Source organism: Phymastichus coffea, unplaced genomic scaffold (assembly GCF_024137745.1).
Source record: "Phymastichus coffea isolate CEN01 unplaced genomic scaffold, Cenicafe_Pcof_1.1 PCOF00091, whole genome shotgun sequence".
In the NCBI taxonomy this organism is placed as follows: domain Eukaryota; kingdom Metazoa; phylum Arthropoda; class Insecta; order Hymenoptera; family Eulophidae; genus Phymastichus; species Phymastichus coffea.
Genome location: NW_026706902.1, coordinates 157,208 through 176,869, shown reverse-complemented (window position 1 = coordinate 176,869; position 19,662 = coordinate 157,208). Strand labels below are relative to the sequence as shown.

At 39.3% G+C, this 19,662-nt stretch overlaps 1 protein-coding gene across 1 annotated transcript; it reads right to left on the bottom strand.

Annotated features, from left to right (window-relative positions):
• Positions 1–5,917: 5,917 nt before the first annotated feature.
• LOC131669310 (uncharacterized histidine-rich protein DDB_G0274557-like) lies at positions 5,918–6,267 on the bottom strand. The gene is made up of 2 exons (XM_058944094.1): positions 6,156–6,267; positions 5,918–6,096 (listed from the first exon to the last, which is right to left on the bottom strand). Exons 1-2 carry the CDS (start codon positions 6,265–6,267, stop codon positions 5,918–5,920), a joined length of 291 nt encoding a protein of 96 aa, XP_058800077.1.
• Positions 6,268–19,662: the final 13,395 nt, after the last annotated feature.

The window sequence follows — 19,662 nt, the reverse complement described above, 5'->3', positions numbered from 1 at the left end:
TTAGTCGAGTTCGTGCCATCGTAAGTTTTTCGAGGGAGAGCTTGCGGAGTTAAAGCGTTCAACGAGGGGGAAAGTGGAAAGAAAGTTTTCGCGAAGAATGGAAAAGAGAAAGGCGGGCCGAGGGGTGCGCCAACTTTCGCGGCGGCGGCATCGAGACAAAGCAAGCTAACACACATAAGTGTGTGTGTGTGTGTGTGTGTGTGTATAGTTAAAGCTCAGTCGCGTGCAAAAGATAAAATAAGAAAAACGCAACTAGGCGAAAGGATTATGTCGCGAAAATAATTCGGGGTAAATATATATGACAAGGTGAATGAGGATAAGATAGTTACGAGTAGACAAAATGCGCTTATGCATTGGATTTATCGATTTTAATTGATATAAATAAACCTGTTAGGCTACTTATTTTCTCGAATTCTTTCAGATTTCAATAATATCATTTTCATTCTTTTTTCCAAAATATTTTCACCATGCTAACAGGTTTATAAGAAATCAATTAAATATTGGCATTTTCATTGCATATGTCATAACCCATTTTTTTGTTTTTTTTTTGTTCCAATAAATATTTACTTCGCGAAACAGAAATGAGATTCGCCAGATGAAAATTCTACATCAGTCACACAAAGAAGGCCACGAACCACAAACTTTTTTTTATTATCATGAAATAAAAAAGAAGAAGGAAAAGAGCAAGAAATCCAATCAACGTATTCAAATCTGAATAATTAGCATTCCCCCATTCGAACTTTGCAACTGGGCGCTAATCATACCAAACTCTCATTTCTTGGTGAATGAAAAAAGAGCGAAGCGCAGAGAGAGAGAGAGAGAGAGAGAGAGAGAGAGAGAGAGAGAGAGAGAGAGAGAGAGAGAGAGAGAGAAGAGTAAGAGGGGGAGGGAGGATATAGCCTCGCGATAAAACTCGAAGAACAAACTAAGGCCATTTAAAAATGATCGGCAGAAAGAGTCTCTTACAGGCGGCAGAAACAAACTTTATAAGCCAAGAACAGAGAGCAAGCGAGAAAGCGAAAGAACAAGAGAGATAGAGAGTATGAGAGAGAGAGAGAGAGAGAGAGAGAGGGAGTAGTATAGAGTCTGGGGCTGAAGCTCTTCGCCAGCAGTAGCCGCTAAGCGGCCGCCTCGGCTGCTCGCGTGTGCCGCTCGCGCTTTCTGCGCGCGCACCACGTGAGCGCGCATCGTGCACGTAAACAACCAGAGCTGCACCGTTCGAGCGTTAACGTGATTGCGCGTTGGATCGATCGACACACGGTATTGCGAGCCAATAACGAATAAAACACGTAAAATCGCGAAAAAACAGTGTGCGCTGGCAGTCGTTACAGCAGTTTTACACGTACAAGTATGAAAGTTGGCAAGAAGTTTGACAAGCGCGCCCACCCTCTTGCCAAAGTTTCCAACCGATTTTTCCTCGCGCTCGTACTCGTGGACGACAATCCGTTTTAATTCCAACTTCTCGGCCACGAAACGCGCTCTTTTATCCGCTTCCTCGCTCGCTGCCGGCTCCGAGCGAGTATTATATCGATTACAACGACAGCCCGCGGATGATAGACCTCTTCCGTGATACTCTTGATTTATCCAAATTTGGTGTGCATCCAGCAAATACACGAATAATCGATTCGCTTTTCTCCCTGCTCGACTGACCGTTGCATTTTCATTGTTTATCCGGTCAAAAGAAAATGGTTATTTGGTAAAAAAAAAATTGCGTTGCGTGCGTTCGCGCGTTAATCAAATGAAGCGGGAGTTCCCGAGCGCCAGTTAACACTTTTGAAGCTATCGGGCATCCTCTCAATCACGGAAAACAATCTTGTTTACGCGCTTCACCCTTCGCATTCACTTTGCGACCCTCTTTCCTGCAGACGATACTTTCTATTCGCTGACGCGTTCATTGTTTTCGCGAGCGGTAATGCGCGCTTCAGCAGTACCGCGCTCGTGCTCATGCGTTGAATTGAAAGCTGGCTCCGCAGCACTTGACTCGTACTACTTGCGCGTACGTTGATCAAGCTAATGGAAATCATCCTGCACTCTTTCTCATTTTCATACTTGCAATGTTTAGTCGTTTTCTTCATATTCCAATCAATTTCCAATTCTATTGTTTACGTTGCCTGTAAGTTAAAAATTATTTACGGAATACACATACTGTTGTGCATATACTATCGGCTTGAAAGTTATCACTTCTTCGGCAAGCCACTTTGAAGTTGCCAAGCTCATTAAAGTTGTCAGCTGCAAAATTTATGTCGGTGCATAAATTAGATTTATAGTAGGAATTTAAATGCCAATGAATTCCAGTCTTTTATTAATCAATTAATCGAAATGTAAAACAATTAACATTTTGAATTTAATTATCCTGTTTGGTAAGAGTTCAGGCAAATAAACTGAAACTTGATCGAGAACGCGTTTTAAAAGTTTGAATTTTAATAACAACGAAGAAATACTTTGATAAAGTGGCAGGCAGAAATAAAATGAAATAGTTTTGGAAAACAAATGCGGAGTAAGTATATTTTTTTTTTTCATAAACTCAATATGAAAAGTAGTATAACAATGTCTCGTAAAAACTACTTATTGTAAAAAAAATAATTATTCAAAATTTTAAATATTACAAATAATAAAAGTATAAAAAACTAGAGACAGTATAGAATCCCACTAATTAAGCTGTCTGGTTTAGTCCCTTTTAACCGGCACGCATGCTAGTTTACCTAGCATTGTATATAGCGGTCACAAGTGGCCATTTCTTGTGCCCTTTCGCAGCTCTCGGGGCGTGTAGCCGCGCTTTTCAACCTCAATTCTGAGCTCTGTCTAAGACCTGTCTGTTTGTCGCACTCTCTTTTCTGATTAAAACTGTAGTAGAGAACTAGAGCTTACTCAAATCCTTAATCAACGCTTTTTGTTGTTCCAAAACAAGTATCTGTTGTGATTTTATGGAATGAAAGCTCTCATCATATTTGCTTTACATATTAAGTTAAATTAACTTATCGGATTGAGTTGAATGGTTAAATATTCTGAGTGCACTACAATCAGCAATTGCTAGTGATACTAATATTCGCAAGTGCATAAGTATGAATCATTTATCAAGATTAATATTCGCTTGAGTAGGATCAACCATAATTTACATCAATTTATCAAATAAATAAAAGCAAGTGATAACATTGATCTACACGCGATATAAATACCGTATTGCGAGATCGAACTCTTATACGTAAAAATATATCGCGGAAAATCGTAATAGATATATCCAGCCGCATAAAATAAACATGATGCTCAGAATTGAGAATGAAGGAGAGGAAAGCGAAAGAGAGAAGGTTGGTGTTGCTATCCGTGGAAGAGGGAGAGAAAACGGATTGCACTCATACGTAGATCGCATAAGCTCGTAAACTTGAGCGGCCTTATCCTAGCCAGAGAGATTTTATCGCGGAAACAATTTATGAACGTCCACGGTGTAATTTAGTTTGGCTGGTAATATGATATTCAGTGACTTATTTTAACAAGGTTATTGGATGATCGGGCAATCCTGTTGAATTTTATTCCATTGGTTTTTTCATATTTTTAGTCGTTTTGTTTGCTTCATGAAAATACGAATGATGGACAGATAAACTATAGAGTTCAATTAAAGAGAACCACGATATATATAGGTTTATTCAGTACTCGGGTGAAATATAGGACATTAATCGGTTAGATTATTCTGCTGCTTCGCAAATTAAACAAGACATGAAAATTCTCAAATACTCCTGTATGATATTTAGCTTTAACCTGCGTCATGGTTTAACTCTCCATCAGAGAAAATAAAAAGCTGCCTACCCAGATTTCTCTGCCTTCCTCGCTTTACGTCAACTTATTTTAGTTTCAAAAAAATCAACATGTCCGATAATACGTATAATACATACATCATAAAACCGCTGTTTGTCTGAAAACTTTTAATTTATTTTTCTTTAATTCTGATGGCCTAAGTTAACGAAATTAGAGAGAGTATTTGTTTTTAATTTTCTCGTCAAGGGTCGGAGTGCTCAAGGCTGTTAGTATTAGTAGATAGATACAGGTGAAGCGCATGATCGCCATTTTGTATTTAAATAAATGTACTATTCAATGGTTAAGTTTATTTTCAAAATTTACCAGAGATGTGTAATTAGCTGTACAGAAAAGAATATCAACTAAAATATTCATTAGTTTCATTTTTGTGATTTTGAACTAAACTTTGAGTATCAAATAATAGGAAATCAAATTCGTAAATAAAATCAAACTTATATTGAAGTCATAAAACTTTCTCATTTTGAATTATGTAAATGCGATCAAAGGATACTATCGCGTCCGCGTTAGTTTCTGTAGGTAAATTCAGCAAAGTTGAAGCTTCCTTTCAACATGTACCCCGCAAGTTCACTCGGTCGGTAAAGCCCACTGTAGACCAATGTTATTTACCATAACGGCAACGATTTTTCTCGAGCTTGCAGGATTATACATTAATGGTGACTCACTGTCGGTGCACCAGAATAGGGGATCAATTGCAGAGGATAATAGTCCGCCTTTATTGCCGATGGATGAAAGTTTAAAGCGCTCAAAGTTTGCGTGTTGCTCAACAGAAAGTGCTCCATTACTTGTTTGAGCCTTCGTCAACTATACATTCTTATTGATATAGTTTTTTCTAATCACCTGATTTATTGTGTATTGTGATGATTGTTGGGTATGATACTATACATCGGACTGTATGTTTTATAAACACGACAAATATAAGTTGACTGTCGAAAATTTTCATCGAGAAGTACTCATATACTTTAAACAAAGAAAAGCTTATTTTCTTACGTCGAAGGCATGAAATCTATTAGAAAATATCTAACGCATCATTCGAGACATCAAAAAAAAAAGTTCTACGAGAACCCCAGTGAGAAAAAAATCTGTTTAAGGTCAGGCTAATCCGGCTAAGATAGTAGAACACGCTTAGTTAAAATAGCGTAAAACCAGACGGTCTAATCCGCTTACAGAGATTTATATAATACTTACTGTCACCTTTTACTCGGCATTGACTGTTTTCATTGCTTGTATATTTCGAATTGCTTACATATGCATGCCGAGTGACCTTTGGTTGTACTTTTTGTATATTCTATTCATTTGATTTGAAATTAGGACTACAGGAATGAGAGCATTTACACGCATCAGTTCTTTAACCGGCTTTAAGTGACATTATTTAGAAATTAGTAAAACTGTACTCAAGAACGTGCAATATTTTATTAATTTTAGTAATAAATTTTAATATAATGAATAGATGCGTATATGAGGGCAAAGGACAGCTATTAATCTACATATTGATAGTAGAAAAGCTTAACTGGCCGATAGAAAATTTTTAGTATTCCCAAATCTCAAAGTTATCACTTAGATTATGGTATGTTGGTTTTTTAAATTTAAAAATAAAAAGATAAATGTCGGATAATGCTTTTAAACAGTTCAAGGACCCGTTTCATTTTAATAGCTATTAAAATATCCAAATCAATCAGAATTAATGATACGAAGTGTATCATGATTACTTTGTACTATTGATCGAACAATACTGAATATAATTGCAAAAACTTTAAGCTTCACAGAGTATTGCAGTCTTCACTCAGGTGACGCTTTTCATATAAAATAATTGGCTATTATTACTACAGCTGTTATTAATCTTTCATGTCTCTAAAAATGGTAATTTTTAATGAAAGAAACGAAATCACTACCAAAATTATCTATGAATGCTTATAGTTATGATAGTGACTTCGCTTGTAATGTGGTCCAAGTCTCTGCTTTTCCGGGCGATTTCCATGCTTTTGTCAATGTGATGACATAGAAATAGTCATGAAATATTTGTATGATCCGGTAATGATGTTTGTGGCCGAGTTTACGACGACGATAACCGGGTCTAAATATAATTATGGTCGTGTTGATCGTGTTTGTATTAATGGTTGTAGTCATTTTTGTGCTTGTGGTCGTGGTGACGATGGCACTCGTGCTTATGTTCCTCGTGATACTCCGAATGATAATGGTGGCCAAATTTGTGATGATATCCTTCGTGATTTTGGAGCCTGTACTCAAGCTTATTTTTATAATCGTATTCTTGGTGATGGTGACGATGACCTTAAGTTTATAATAATGATGACGGCTAAAGTCATTATTGTGCTTGTGATGATACTTACAAAACATCGTGGATATGCTAATAGCTGTGACGGTTACAGCGAGCATGTTTGCGATTGTGACCATAGTGATATTTATGATTATGATTATAGCTATAACCACGGTGATGGCCATGATTCTAATATTATTAAATCGAAGATAAGTCGTTTAAATAAATATATCTCTAGATAGGAGGATTAGATACTTGAGTTGAAGTTGATGTAGAATGTTGCATGGCGACAGTGTTATTAGTTATGTTGAGATAATTTTGCTATTGCAGTATTGTTTGTCTGACTATTAAGTTGACGAATATAGTTAATATTTAATTAAATAGGTTTATTAGTTAAACTATTTTTGAGCTTCGTATTATTCAAAGACCCAATAGGATTAACAGAAATACTACCATAGTAGGAAATTTATTTTTCGCTTCAGTAAACAATATTGCGACTGATAAGCACAAAAATCCTGAAATGAAACAATTCATCTATTGCTGGAAAAGATAAAATATTGTATAATTTGTTTCGAGACTAAAGCTAAAATATTTATTAGACTAATATTGTTACATCGCGAAAGTATAGTATTCTAATAACTAGAGTAAAAAATAGATTTGTATGCGAAAAGTTTTTAAATGAAGTATGTAATATTTTTTCTAAAAATATTTAACGAAAATAGAAATCGCAGTTAATATGCATGGGTATACTTAGGCAGCATAGTGTCATTCTACAAATTTGAAAAATGAACTTAAAGTCCTTGGAATAAAGAAAACTATAAGACGACGCCTTTGAGCGATATAACAATATTTATTAATGGTTAAATACATGCATGCTTCAGGATTAAGAAATATAGTTGAAATGAATCAGTTTGTAACGTTAGTTACATTTCAATTCATATCGAAATATCCTCATATCCAATAAAAGTAATTGTGTAAATTAAAAGGTTTGTTATTGAAGGCTTTGCAAAGGCCAACTTACAAATTGTGATAATAAATGGTTGATGATATTTATGTTGATTTTAGATTTAACTTGATGATCAACCGGAAGTTTTATCTATGTATGTGAAAGTCGCTTGCCGAGAAAAAAATAAAGAAAAATCAGTAAAATTTATCCGAAGTAAAAATGCCAATTCAAAGCTCATTGTCAGGCTCATCAAAATAAAGTACGTTAGGGTGCAATGCCGGATACGATATCTAACAGCTCACATCGGAACGTACGCTTGGGACACGGAAACTATAAGAAACTCCGAGGCGCAACCTCATCCTCTTGTTGTTGCTTGGGCGTGAAAAACGCGAGTTTTAGACGGTCGTTACGGCGGCGGCGGTGGCAGCGGGGCGTATGGGTTGGGTGCTACATCTAAATAGGCAAAGAGCAAGTACATACACGCATACGCGCTTGCTTGCTCGCGCAGAGACTCTCTCTCAGGAGGTTTCTCGTAGGGTCGAGCCCTTGGGGCATTGTAACGTCGTAAATACGAGCGCGCTGCCTTCATTCAGGCAACTCCTGGAGCGAGCGAGTACCCCGTAACGTCATGACCATTTTCTCCGTTCGTCCGTCCGTCCGTCCGTCCATCCGGCGCAGCACTCTCGGCTTAAAACGCTGCTGCCGACGCCGCCGCCGCCGCCGCCGCCGCCACCACTGCCCAGCGGCGAGGAGAACTCCATGCTGCAGCGGAGCTTGATTGCTGTATAGAGTCGAGAGCTTGCTCAGCGACTTCGCTCCGCCGCTGCCCGAAAATCTGGCCCAGCCGCGGGCAAAAGCGCATGCAACCTACATGGATTTTACCCGCGATGACCTCCTATCTTGTCTACTGGGCTTTCACTACACCACGGACGCTTCAATTTTATCTTTTTCCTTCGCTTCATACGCGTCCACTGCTTCACTGCTTTTCATATTTCCATTCAATGTTTTTATCCTTCCTCAAATGAAGCATCAAATAGCGGTCATTCAAAATAATTTTCTCTTGTTCGCTTTTTTGGTTGGTATGTTTAGTAGATGGAATAACATTTGTAATATCTATTCTATTTAGTTACAAAATTATAGAATCACTTTATTTAAAATATTGAGAAAAGCTTTCATAAACCGTGTTTTTTTCCCTATTTTAAGTAATTTTCTCGCATGTGACGTTTTCGTAATTGAGATATATGTGCGGTGGCTTTTATAATTCTTATAATATTAGTTTAGCGTTTATTGTAAGGCAGTACTACTACTTGTAAATATTGACTGGTAGATGAAGAATGCTTTACTTACAGTAAGACCATATGTATTGTGAAATCATTTGTCTTTTAATGAAAAGGAAGTATTTGTAAGCAAATAGTTTTGTTACTTATCAGAAAAGAATTTATTCTGGAAATTGAAGGTCTACGATAACAAACAGTTTCCTAAAATTGCGCTTCGGAATTTATCAGTGAAAAATGTTGAAGCGAAGACACACGAAAGTCTTGTATTATTTAAACAAAGGTTCTCAATAGTCTTTAGGCTATATCAGTTGATGACGTAGCTAAAAGAATATACTAATCAAATTATATTTCTTGATTTATTTTAAATAATTTTTTGTTGTGCTCAGTGAACAAACATAACGATAATTATATAATTAATTATGTGTTTAATTAGAGAGGTTAGCCAGCATAGTGATTATCTTCATTTATATTCCAAAACTGTATTATAAAACAGAATATTAAATTAAACAAAATATAGTAGTTGTATTAACATCTTTTGTAAAAAGTTCTTCGTCTACTAAAGTTTTGAAAAAATAATCTATCAATATAATTGATGGATTTTCTAGTGTTTATTATTTAATAAATAACGTAAATATTCTTTTTTTTAAGATGTTAATAATTCACAATGAATACAAAAATAATTAAAAACGTACGAAAACTAAATAGTACATAAATTAAATTTATTGTATATTTACGAAAAATTGAAAAAAAAAAACAATTAACAGAACAGATGCAAAGTGCATTAGGACGTGGAAAAGGCAGAAGCCAATAACTCGACGAGCTGACGTGCGAGTTTGCCGAGTCATGTGCTAATACTTACGATGAGATTCCAGGCTAACATATATGCGTGACTTTTTGTCACGCGTGTTTGCAACTTGCGAGACTTGATTATTCGGAAGAATAAAATCAATGGTTTATCAAGCGTGCGTTGACGCTCTGCAATCCTATCACAGTATACGATAAAGGAGACTCCGTTGCAGGGGTCCGCAACAAATGTAAAACTGGCTGCAAGCCCGGCATGACCCACACCAACAGTCTTTCGCAATAAAGACGGCATGCCATTTGTTTGTACTATGTTACGTTAATCATAAAGATTAAAAATGACTTTAAAAATCATTGATGTCTTTTGATCCCTACAGTTCTTAATTTTCAGGATCGCTTTCATTATATATATATATATATATATTTTATATTGGTCTTCCAGTTAATAGTGAATAGTGAATAGAGTGATAGTGAAAATAGTTTAAAAAGTAGTCTTTGCGATTTGATTACCTATTAGTCTTGCAATTGTTAGGCGACAGCGTATTTTCAAAAGGCCGGCATGTGTTAAAAAAATAGTTTTCCTCTTTTCTTGAGTATTTCTTGTACATATAACGAAATAAAAGACTTGTGAAAAAGCGATTAAGAAAAGAAATTAATTCGAATGATTTTGATATAACCAACATTAGATCGAATTTGAAACTTTGCACGTTATTGAAAGTTTTTGTTATTGCGTGGAAAGCAAAGTGATAAATCACGTGGATATTCGGTATAACATGAGTATATTAGTGTATAGTTTGAGATGGCCGAATGTACGGAGAGTGCATGTTGTACGAGCTTAAAATTGTGCGAAGCTAGCGTTCGGCCAACCGCAAAACGCGGAGACCTGTATGTCGCGCGTAGTACGCTAGGTAGGACGAGTGAAGACTGATGCGGGTGCAACTTTGCTTTCGGAGTCTAATTTACGCATGTCCCGGCGAAATGAAGCATGCATTAAATTTAATAATTGCCATTTAAATCATCCCTAAAATAATGTCTGCGGCTTCCGTGAGTATTTATTTAAAAAAATATATTAGAATTTGTTATTTATAGTCACACGATTGTAATTATATTTAAAGTAGAATAAGTAAAGTACGTGGTCAGGCAAGCCATTAACTCGAATATTACCTGTACGATAACGGGCTTCGTTTGAGCGATAGCTAAGATGAAACTTCAAAGACTAACTCAGTCCTTCGTATCTCGAGATTTCTTCGGGAGGACAGGGATTTAACGCAGAGGGTAATATCTCACTGCGCGAGCATGGAAAATCATCTGGGAGAACACAGGAAGGTTCGCCACGCCAATCGCGATATCCCACTGTGCTGGCGCTAAACTCACGCTCATATCTCCCTCCGTAGATATACTCTTAGCATTCTTCTTTTGCGCCTGTCCTGCCGAGATAATTTCTTCGACCCCCTCTCCACCTTCGCACTGCGGAGAGTATCAGAGTGGGCTCAGGAAAGGAGTCCCTCTTCGCTTTTGGATATCGCCCCCGATCCTCTCTCAATATCTAGCCCAAATGGAAAGGGTTAGTAGTGAGCCTAGAAAGGGCTGCGGGGTTATAATGAAATATAGCCTTCGTTCCGCTTCGCATAAGACTGCATTAAGATTATACGTAACGCTTTCCCTCTTGCTCTTACGCCAGCGTGTGCACGCTCAAATAAGCGGAAAGGGAGAGAAAAGTGCTTTGGCTTAGTCGAGAAAGAGACAGCCTAAGAATTGTTCCAAGCGACTCACTCCCTCCGCCACCAACGTTCAACTTTTGTCTGTTGAAAGGGTTACCGATTTTTATTGTTTTGGTGTTGCTTGGGCAAATTGAACGCTTTCGTTGAATGCTGATGTGTCATTGAGGTTCGAGGATGCTAACTAAAATTTCATGCAAAAAGTTATGACGGTTCTGCGATGTAATTTAATGCAATTAAAGGAAATTTCTTGCTGAGCGATCAATGAAAGCAGCTTCTATTGAAGATATGAGCTAACCCTTCAAATGCTTTCCAATCGAAGGATGTGTATAGACATTGATACTTTGAAGCTATTTGCCGTCTAGAATTATTTGCTATTTCTGTACTGTAATTATCATAAAAGTGACGTTCCCTTCGTAATGAAATACAATTGAAAGCCAGGAGTGCTCCCTAGAAACTATTGATTCCTAAACACTCGGTACAGAGCATTAAAATCTGAAAGCCTGTGCGCACGGTCGAAAATGCGCTAATCATAAATCTGCTTATTTTACCAACGTGAGCTCTCTCTACGAGTGTGACGGCCGTAGCCCGGGATAAGGTCGAGGCGTATATAAGCGCTCGTCGAAGGGAGAGAGAGAGAGAAGGAGATAGAAGCTAAAGGGGTATGCGCGCGGGATTCCTCCAACAGTGTTTTAATCAAGCCGGATTTGCTGCGGCAAGTCCCGGCGCTTCCAACTTTCATTTTAGTCTTAGCCCTCACTCACTCACTCACTCTATCCTTTCCCGATACGCCGTGCTTGCCGCTCGCGCGCTATATACGTACGCCACCGCACCGCTTTTCCGCCGGCTCCGCATCCACTTCAGCCCTATAAGACGAGATTTCGATATTCCGCGGGAGAGAGCGTGCATTAAAACGCTACCTCGAAGCGAAGCCAGAGACAAGCTGAACGAGAGAGTGAGAGAGTAGGAGCGCCTCCTATTTGGATTGCGCTTAGACCGAGCGCGCATTTGCGAGATCTGCGATCTGTGTATAGTCAAGTGTGTAAGGAGATAGGCAGCAGCGGGCCGCTATTATTCTACTTTGAGCGGCTTCGTACACTTTTTCCACGGCAATTTTCTCTTTTTCATCGCTCTTTGGATGTTCATTATTTGAAATTTTTAGCATTATGATCATTTTAGCATTTTTGTGTGTTCTTATTACCAGTCAGAGTTTAACTCATTTTGTCTTTGTACAGGATCTTTGAAGAAGCATGCGAATACAATTGCAAGATTTTATCAACTAATAAATCATTTTGTATATTTTAACAACTTGTTATTCAATCACTATTAGCTGCTTATATCGATAAATTGCGTCTATGTTAATTTTTATCATTTTATTTTATCAAAATACAAACAATTTATAGTCCCAACTTCATTTCCTTTTAAGTAACGCCAGTTCCAGAAAAGACACCAATTAATTGGTTCTCACTTTATGCTATTTATTGTTGTATTAAGCAACAAGCTCGATTTAATTTAATTTAATCAAGTGATGATCATCCAACCGTCTATTAATAATTTTTTCACTATTCAAAAAGCAAACTCTTAGACATCCTCCCTCACTTTTTTCTCATTCTATCGCTTCATAGCACTTTATCAAAATGTCTCGTGCGCGCGAAAGAGTCTGGTCTCTCTTTCTCTCTCTTTGTCACCCCCCCCCCCACTCTCTTTCTCTTGACCTGGTGTGCGACAATGGTGAGTTTATTTCCGGGCCGGCTGCCGAGCTACAATCTAGGCACTATACAGTAATTAAATTCCCAAACCAGAGCGCTATACTGTTCTCTCAGTGGATTCCCGAGGAGAGAGAGTGAGAGAGAGAGAGAGAGCAGAAGCAGGAGGCCTCGAAACTTTGGCATATTGCATACGCGCTGACCGCCACGCCACCGCCAGCAGCAGCCGCTGCCTCCTTACCAACCGGCCCTCAAACCATCTTCCATCGTTCTCTCTCTCTCTCTCTCTCTCTCTTTCTCTCTCTGGGAGAACGCCGCACCATATCGGGGGAACCGTAAACGCCGCATTATTTGCCATATGCTTCCTTTCTGCGCTCAAGCCACTACCGCCGATGTTGCCTTGGGCTGAGACACAGGCCTTTCGAGACAAGCGAGCTTCCACCTCGAGCAACTGACTTTGTAAGTTTTTCACAGGCTGTTACTACCATGAGAAGTTTGCCTAATTTTTTACAAATACTTCAATTGCTCCCTCTAAAGTATGTGTTAGTAAAAATAGATTGCAACTTTTCCGATATAACCAACATTTTTTGGTTATGTGTTGAAATTTACAATATAGTTTATATGTAACAGAAATGATTGATGAACTCTGGTATATTTTACAAAGAAATTAATCTTTTTGACCAAGACATTATTTTTCATATATAAGAAATTTACTATATTATGACACTAAATACTATAATTATCACTTGATTTTGATTATAAGTAGAATAAGTTCAATTTAACAAAATATTTTCGTTTATGATTATTTGAATAAATTATTGCATTTCAATGATAATATGATTACAAAAATAACAATAAATTCCAACGTGAATCTAACTCGTACTGTTCAGCCGGAAAACGTGTAGCTCTATAAGATGTGATTAGATAAAAGATGATTAAGAGGGTTTGGACTTTTAATAAGTTAAGCCTTTTACTGAAACTCGATGACTGTCGGAGAGAAAGGGTCAAAGGTCTAAGTGAAATTAACGAAATAAAATTTCGGAAAGCCGATATTAGCCGATGAATTTCACAGTTGTGAATACGTGACTAACCTTAGCGGTAGAAATTGCTTAAAAGCCATTTTCCTCGATTGAACAACAAATAACATCGCTCGTATATTGAATTTGTAATTCAAGCGTTTTCGACAGTTTTTATGTAAAAACGGTACGTATAAACGATCCTTGTATAGCATTCCGCTGTTGAGAAGCTTTTGAGCCATTAACGATCTCTCACGCGTTCTTCGATGGTTGTTATTGGCTTTCGTGATACGCGTGTCTTCCTGTTCGTGGCCATCAAACGCTGTACGGAATAGTTTTGTCTCACTAGTCTATCTTGCGAAATGCTATAACGACACTTTGATAGAATAGCTGTGCTTTTTTTTCACCATCAACTAACCGTCGACTATCCCGTAAAGATTCCCCGAGCACTAGATAGCTCGTACGACAGGTGCTTCGTTTTCAGTAGTACGAGTCCACGTAGCGCACGGCAAATTGTTTTACAGCTCTGGCGTTGTTTGTCGCGGCGTCATTGTCGGCTCATAAATATAACTGCGCCAAGCAGTTTGGGTCATAAAGCCATAGGTAATTATTCACCCATCGTTAAATCGCGAAGCCTGAAACCAACCCCCTTGTGACGAGATCTTCTTGTGCGAGCTCGGCTAATTGTTTTGTCCGCGGAATTCTTTCGTTTTTTATCCTATAACGTCTTTATGGTTGATTGCTTCGCGAAATTTGTGGTATTTTCGGTGTAATTATTTCGGGGATTTTAAATGAGGAGACGCACGCGTGACTGGTGCAAATGACATTCTTTAGAAAGTTCTTCTCATCCTCGATAATTACCACAGGGAATAAGACTCTTAGTGTGACGAGTGCCATTTACCCTCAGAGCAAACGCGCGCGACAGCCAAGTGGTATGCCAAAGTTTTATTGTGATTAGAGTTTCGAAACTCGTGCATGCAGTGACAGATATTTTTGCTTCACTCGATCGATGCTCGTCCAAACAAAGGGTACCGTTATCGGACATTGCCTTTTGTTTGGACAGTCTCAAAGTGCACTTTCTAAGGTAGCAAACACCCACCTCCGAGGCGAGTTGGCCTGGCATCATGAATAAATGTGTAAAACTCAGCAACTCGAAGGAGGGGGTGGAGGATCACAACGAACTTCTATCTGTGGTATAACTGTCGCTTTTTGGCAAGATCTCGCGCGCTCCTTGCTCGGTTGGTCCAGCATTTATCTCATTGACGCCCTTCTAATCCCCCATCGGCTGGTGGTGGGCGAGTGATTCTGAAAAGTAAGGCGACTCTTTCGTCTAACTAAGTAAGTTTTGCTACAGGGCGAAGTTTACTCCCGAGTTATCTCGTGGAAGGGCAGGGGTGGCGTTTTAGCATACGCGGGCACAAGAGAGAGAGAGAGAGAGAGAGAGAGAGAGTGCGGCCGCTTCGAACTTTCGATTTATGGGTCCTCGGGGGGCTCTGCGGTCAGAGTGACAGGCCGGCCGATTAGGCGGGCACAATATTCCTCGCCGTCCGCAATAGCACCTGCGACGCGACGCAGCAGGCCGCCTTCATTGATCACGCGACACATAAGAAATTGTCGCTTGCTTATGTATGTATAGCTTGACTGCTCAATCGCGCGTTACATGCAAGAAATTAGTGAAATTCGGTATTTGCTTGAATGGACGCTTGCAGTCGATAATATTGTTTTCATTTTCTACTTCTTCTAGATCGATGCGAATGTACGTCATTTGACTAACAAGTTTCTCACTAAATAGCATTTATTGCAGTTTTTATTTCCAGTAAATGAATCCGATACACGGAAATGTTTGTCATCCTGAATACTTGTAATTAAAATATTGATGATTTTTCAACGTATCACTTTTCAATTACTATTTACACAATCTTCAACTATAATGTATTGTTTGAAAATGAAATAAAAATGAAATTTTTGTAAATAATGAAATATTAATAATCTCGAATAAATAAGCATTAGCAATGATAAAGTTGATAATTAACTAAACATTCGAATTAACCAAGCCAACTTTTGTCAACAGCTTAAATCGAGGAAAATCTTGAGGAGAGAGATAAGCTCGAAACTTTACAAACGCAACTTTGGAATCTTAATCGGTCTCATTAATAACAGAATCAACAGTTAGCAAATCTTGGTTGGCGAACTCGCAGAAAGCAATATGCAAATATCCGCGAGTCCACTCGTTATCCTACGGCGTTGCTCGTGGATATAATGCGCCGGCGTTGTCGGTCGTGGTAATAAAATTTCGCCGAAGCATTATGAAAGTCGGCTTGGGCGCCGCGCAAAACTTTGGCAGCGCGCAAACTTATACTTGCTTGAGAGAGCGCAAGCGAGCGAGCGACGTAACTGCTTAGAGGTCAAGTTTAAGGAGTCGCGTGTCCTTGGACTTCTCTAGCGAGCGAACTTTATGGTCAGATCAAAATGGCCACGCCGAAACTCTGCAGGTTGCCCTATTGCCTCTCTCTCTCTCTCTCTCTCTCTCTCTCTCTCTCTCTCTCTCTCTCTCTCTCTCTCTCTCTCTCTCTCTCTCTCTCTCTCTCTCTCTACTCATGACTTAGCTAAGGCGAAGACGAGGATGACCTGAGATTTCGAGTCAAGCACAAAAGCCCCTCAAAGCAAATACAATCTTAGTTTAGTACGCAAGACCAATAGGTTAAAGCCGCTTGCTCGATGTGCTTTGGGTGTTCCTTTGATCTGTAATAGACGGCTATCAAAGAATTAGCTGATTGAATGACGCAAGTCGATAGCTTCCGTTGATTAATGGGATCTTCAATTTTCACATGTTAAACGTTGCTTCTTATTTCGACATCGTATGTTGAGAAAGATCCGAATTGCGATTTTTCTTTCAAATGAAATTGATTGATATTCGAACTTACAGGTTCGAAAATATTAAAACGGGTACGTGGTTTGCAACAGCTTACCCGCAGCCGACACACCCCGTATGCATACACACTGTTAACCTATTCTAATCTAACTTCGGTCTCTCTTTTTCACAGTCCTTCCGTATCTTACGTGCCAAAGAAACCAAGCCAGCACACCGCGTTCCCATATCCATACGAATCAGCAAACCTCGTTCCTGGCCAAACAGGGCCGTATGTGATCGGAATTGTCGGACTACTCCTTCGTCTCTCAATTAGGGACCCCTATCCTCTTGTGCTGCGCTCTCTGTCGTCGCATATAGGCAACCTTCTTTTTTTTCTCGCCTCGATACACACGTGCCCACATGTGCCGCATTCGCGCGCATTCTCATATTTGCTTAAGTGATTGCCCTTAAGATCGTCTGAGAGAGAGAGAGAGAGAGAGAGAGAGAGAGAGGCAACTTTGTAGTTTAATTTGCGAGAGTGGCGGGCTAATACTTTTCATGCCAGTTTACTCTCGTTTCGCACGTAACGACGTGTCCCCTTTCGTTTTATGTCTCATTCCATATTACTTTGCGACTTATCTAGGATTTGGATATGGGCAGTAATTTATATCGACAATAAGATTGTTTAAACTGTAACCTCATTGAAGATTCTACAATTTTATACATATTGCATTCTGTTTGGTCGAATCCATTTCTAAATTTAGTATATGTAGAGCTTAATCCAACTTTTACGTGTTTGATGAGAAAGAGAAAAAATGCTTTCGAATAATACATTTGACAACAGTTACATATTTTTCCTGATAAATATTTTTTCCGTTTATTATAGTGATAGCATTCTCATTATAATGACACAGAGAAGAAAAGGAAAAAGAAGGAGAAAAAAAGACGCAATAAATCAGCAAGGCAATGTTTGATAAAATTAAAAGCTCGTCTTATCGGTAATAAGAGTAGGCTTTATCAGCGTGAAGATTCGCAACGGTACGCGAAGAAAAGAAAGAAAGCAAGTAAGCAAGCGGGGATAGAGATCAAGATGCAGGAAATCCGTAAGTCCTCGAGCGTCGGGACGCTAGTCGTATAAATCATGGATGTTTCAGCGAATGAATGAAGCGAGGATGATACCGGACCGGTCACGGGAGTGAGAGAAACGAAAAAAGTATAACCGAGGGTGCGTGAGAGTCTGCAGGGGGTGAACAACTATATACCTCGGGATCTTGCGTCTTAAGGAGAAGCAGCCCGAGGATGCTAGGCGCGCCTGGATGGAGAGATTTCGGCCATGCGAGAGCGAGATGTCGAGGTGACGGGTTCAGACGATATACTAAAAAAGCGTGCAATTACTTATCGAAGCCTATTCGAGCGCTAACTCCCAAGAGCAATGATCATTGACAGGGCTCATTAATTGTCGCCGTTGAAAAAATTAGTGTCAGTTTATATCATATGTCCAAATGAATTTTCGGTGTTCTTATTATATAACATTGTTGAGATGTAAAAAAATACTAAAAAACTACACCGATCGTCCAACTAAAAAAGGGAGCATAAAGTCAAAGAGAAAGAAAACCAACGGGTCGTGCGTCGTCGGCGTCGACGAAGGCAAGATCAGTACATTACAGGGAGAACGGCGCAGCGGGGGAGCAGCTCTCTTTCTTTTTCTTGGACTTTTTTAAGTCATAAATCTGAGCGCAGCCGAGAAGTGTTTGCCGAACTGGTCTCTTCCTTCCTAACTCAATTGCCCGGGCTCCGCTTGCGCGCCGCGTGGTCTATGACGAGGGGGCGTTTGCTATTGCTGCTGCACACGAAAATCACGGAGCGCGAGCTCTCCTACTGCCCCCGATTTTATTTTTTACCAAAACCGAGTTTCTCGCCACCGTATTCTTCTTTATCTTGCTGACTAAATGACAAATTTGAATTGTCGAAGAGACAGAGTTGCTTGTCATTGATAAGTCTGTTGAGATGGCGAAAAATCTGGGGGACTACTAGTGAATCTTTTCTTTTTTTGATAGATCATGTCGTGCGCTCCATCTATACACGTCTACGAATCTTTCATGTAAGATTATTTTTGAGTATTTATGTAATTTCCTTGGATTAATTAAGCTATTATTCCAAGTTTTAAATGCAGCGCTAATGTTCCGGTGAGGTAAAATGGGAATAAGTTACGATGCGATGTGCATCTACATTGTTGTCGTGTTTAACAAGATTTATTGCAACGATGTTTGTAGTTTAAACCACAGATTTAACGCCAATAAAGAATAATAGTTTTAACAGTGAACGGCAAAAGATGATCTTGACGCAAGGTAGAACAATAATTTGGATATTAATTAACAAACACTATATAAATAAACTTAACATATCGGCGATAATGGTGGCTCACTACCTGCCTTCTTCTCCGAGGAACATGGTAAATATGTATCCCTCTTCGGTTTATGTCTTTCAATTGCGGAAACCTATATTTTGCAAGTCGCCATGTGCATGGCTCCTTTAGCCCATGCGAGGGCTAATGCGGGAGTCTACGGGCAGTAGTTGTAACTGTGCAATGCGCTTTCACGCGCTTATCTTTCACTCATAGGTGACGCGAGGAGGGTCATCACTGACCGTTTGCCATCGCGCGAGTTCCCGCGAGAGACGCACCCAACATATTCGCCGCTCTCATTATCTTCGGCCGCTAATAATCATCCATACTCGTTCTTTTCGTTTCAAGCTTATCGATAAGCCCTGTTGCTCTCCGTTCGCAACTTAACGCTAATAGCCGCACACCATTTACATAATTTGTGGCCGTAGCACGGCTACGGATCGCTTTGCACGTTTGTTTACACTTCGCGCGCTAAGCGTATGTATGTATTTCGTTTTCGTTTTCGAGGTGGTAGGTGAAAATGAAATACACGACTCGTGCATATGCATCCATATCGCCCGACAGCGCCCAATCGCCTTTCTGGTGATTATGCGATAACGATCTTATCGCTGGTGCGTCAACGACCGATGGGTGAAGATCGCCTGTTATCCTGTTATTCCTTTTTTTCACGCGCGACGACTGGCTGTACGCCGATCACAAGCACTACAGATACCTCAGTACTCGCGAACTTATGAATAATTGTCTCGCTCGCTAGCTGAGCGTCAGCAACAACTAAAGTATGATTTCTCTAATTTTTCTGCTGATTATAAAAGGACGTGTAAGTTGTCAATAAGAGCCGCCTCTAATATATTTCAATTTAAA

Bases quoted from the DNA above. Each gene is read 5' to 3' on its own strand.
- LOC131669310 (XM_058944094.1), bottom strand. From the start codon at position 6,267: ATGGCCATCACCGTGGTTATAGCTATAATCATAATCATAAATATCACT. The intron at 6,097-6,155 runs GTAAGTATCATC...TATAAACTTAAG, and splicing joins TAGCATATCCACGATGTTTT to GTCATCGTCACCATCACCAA.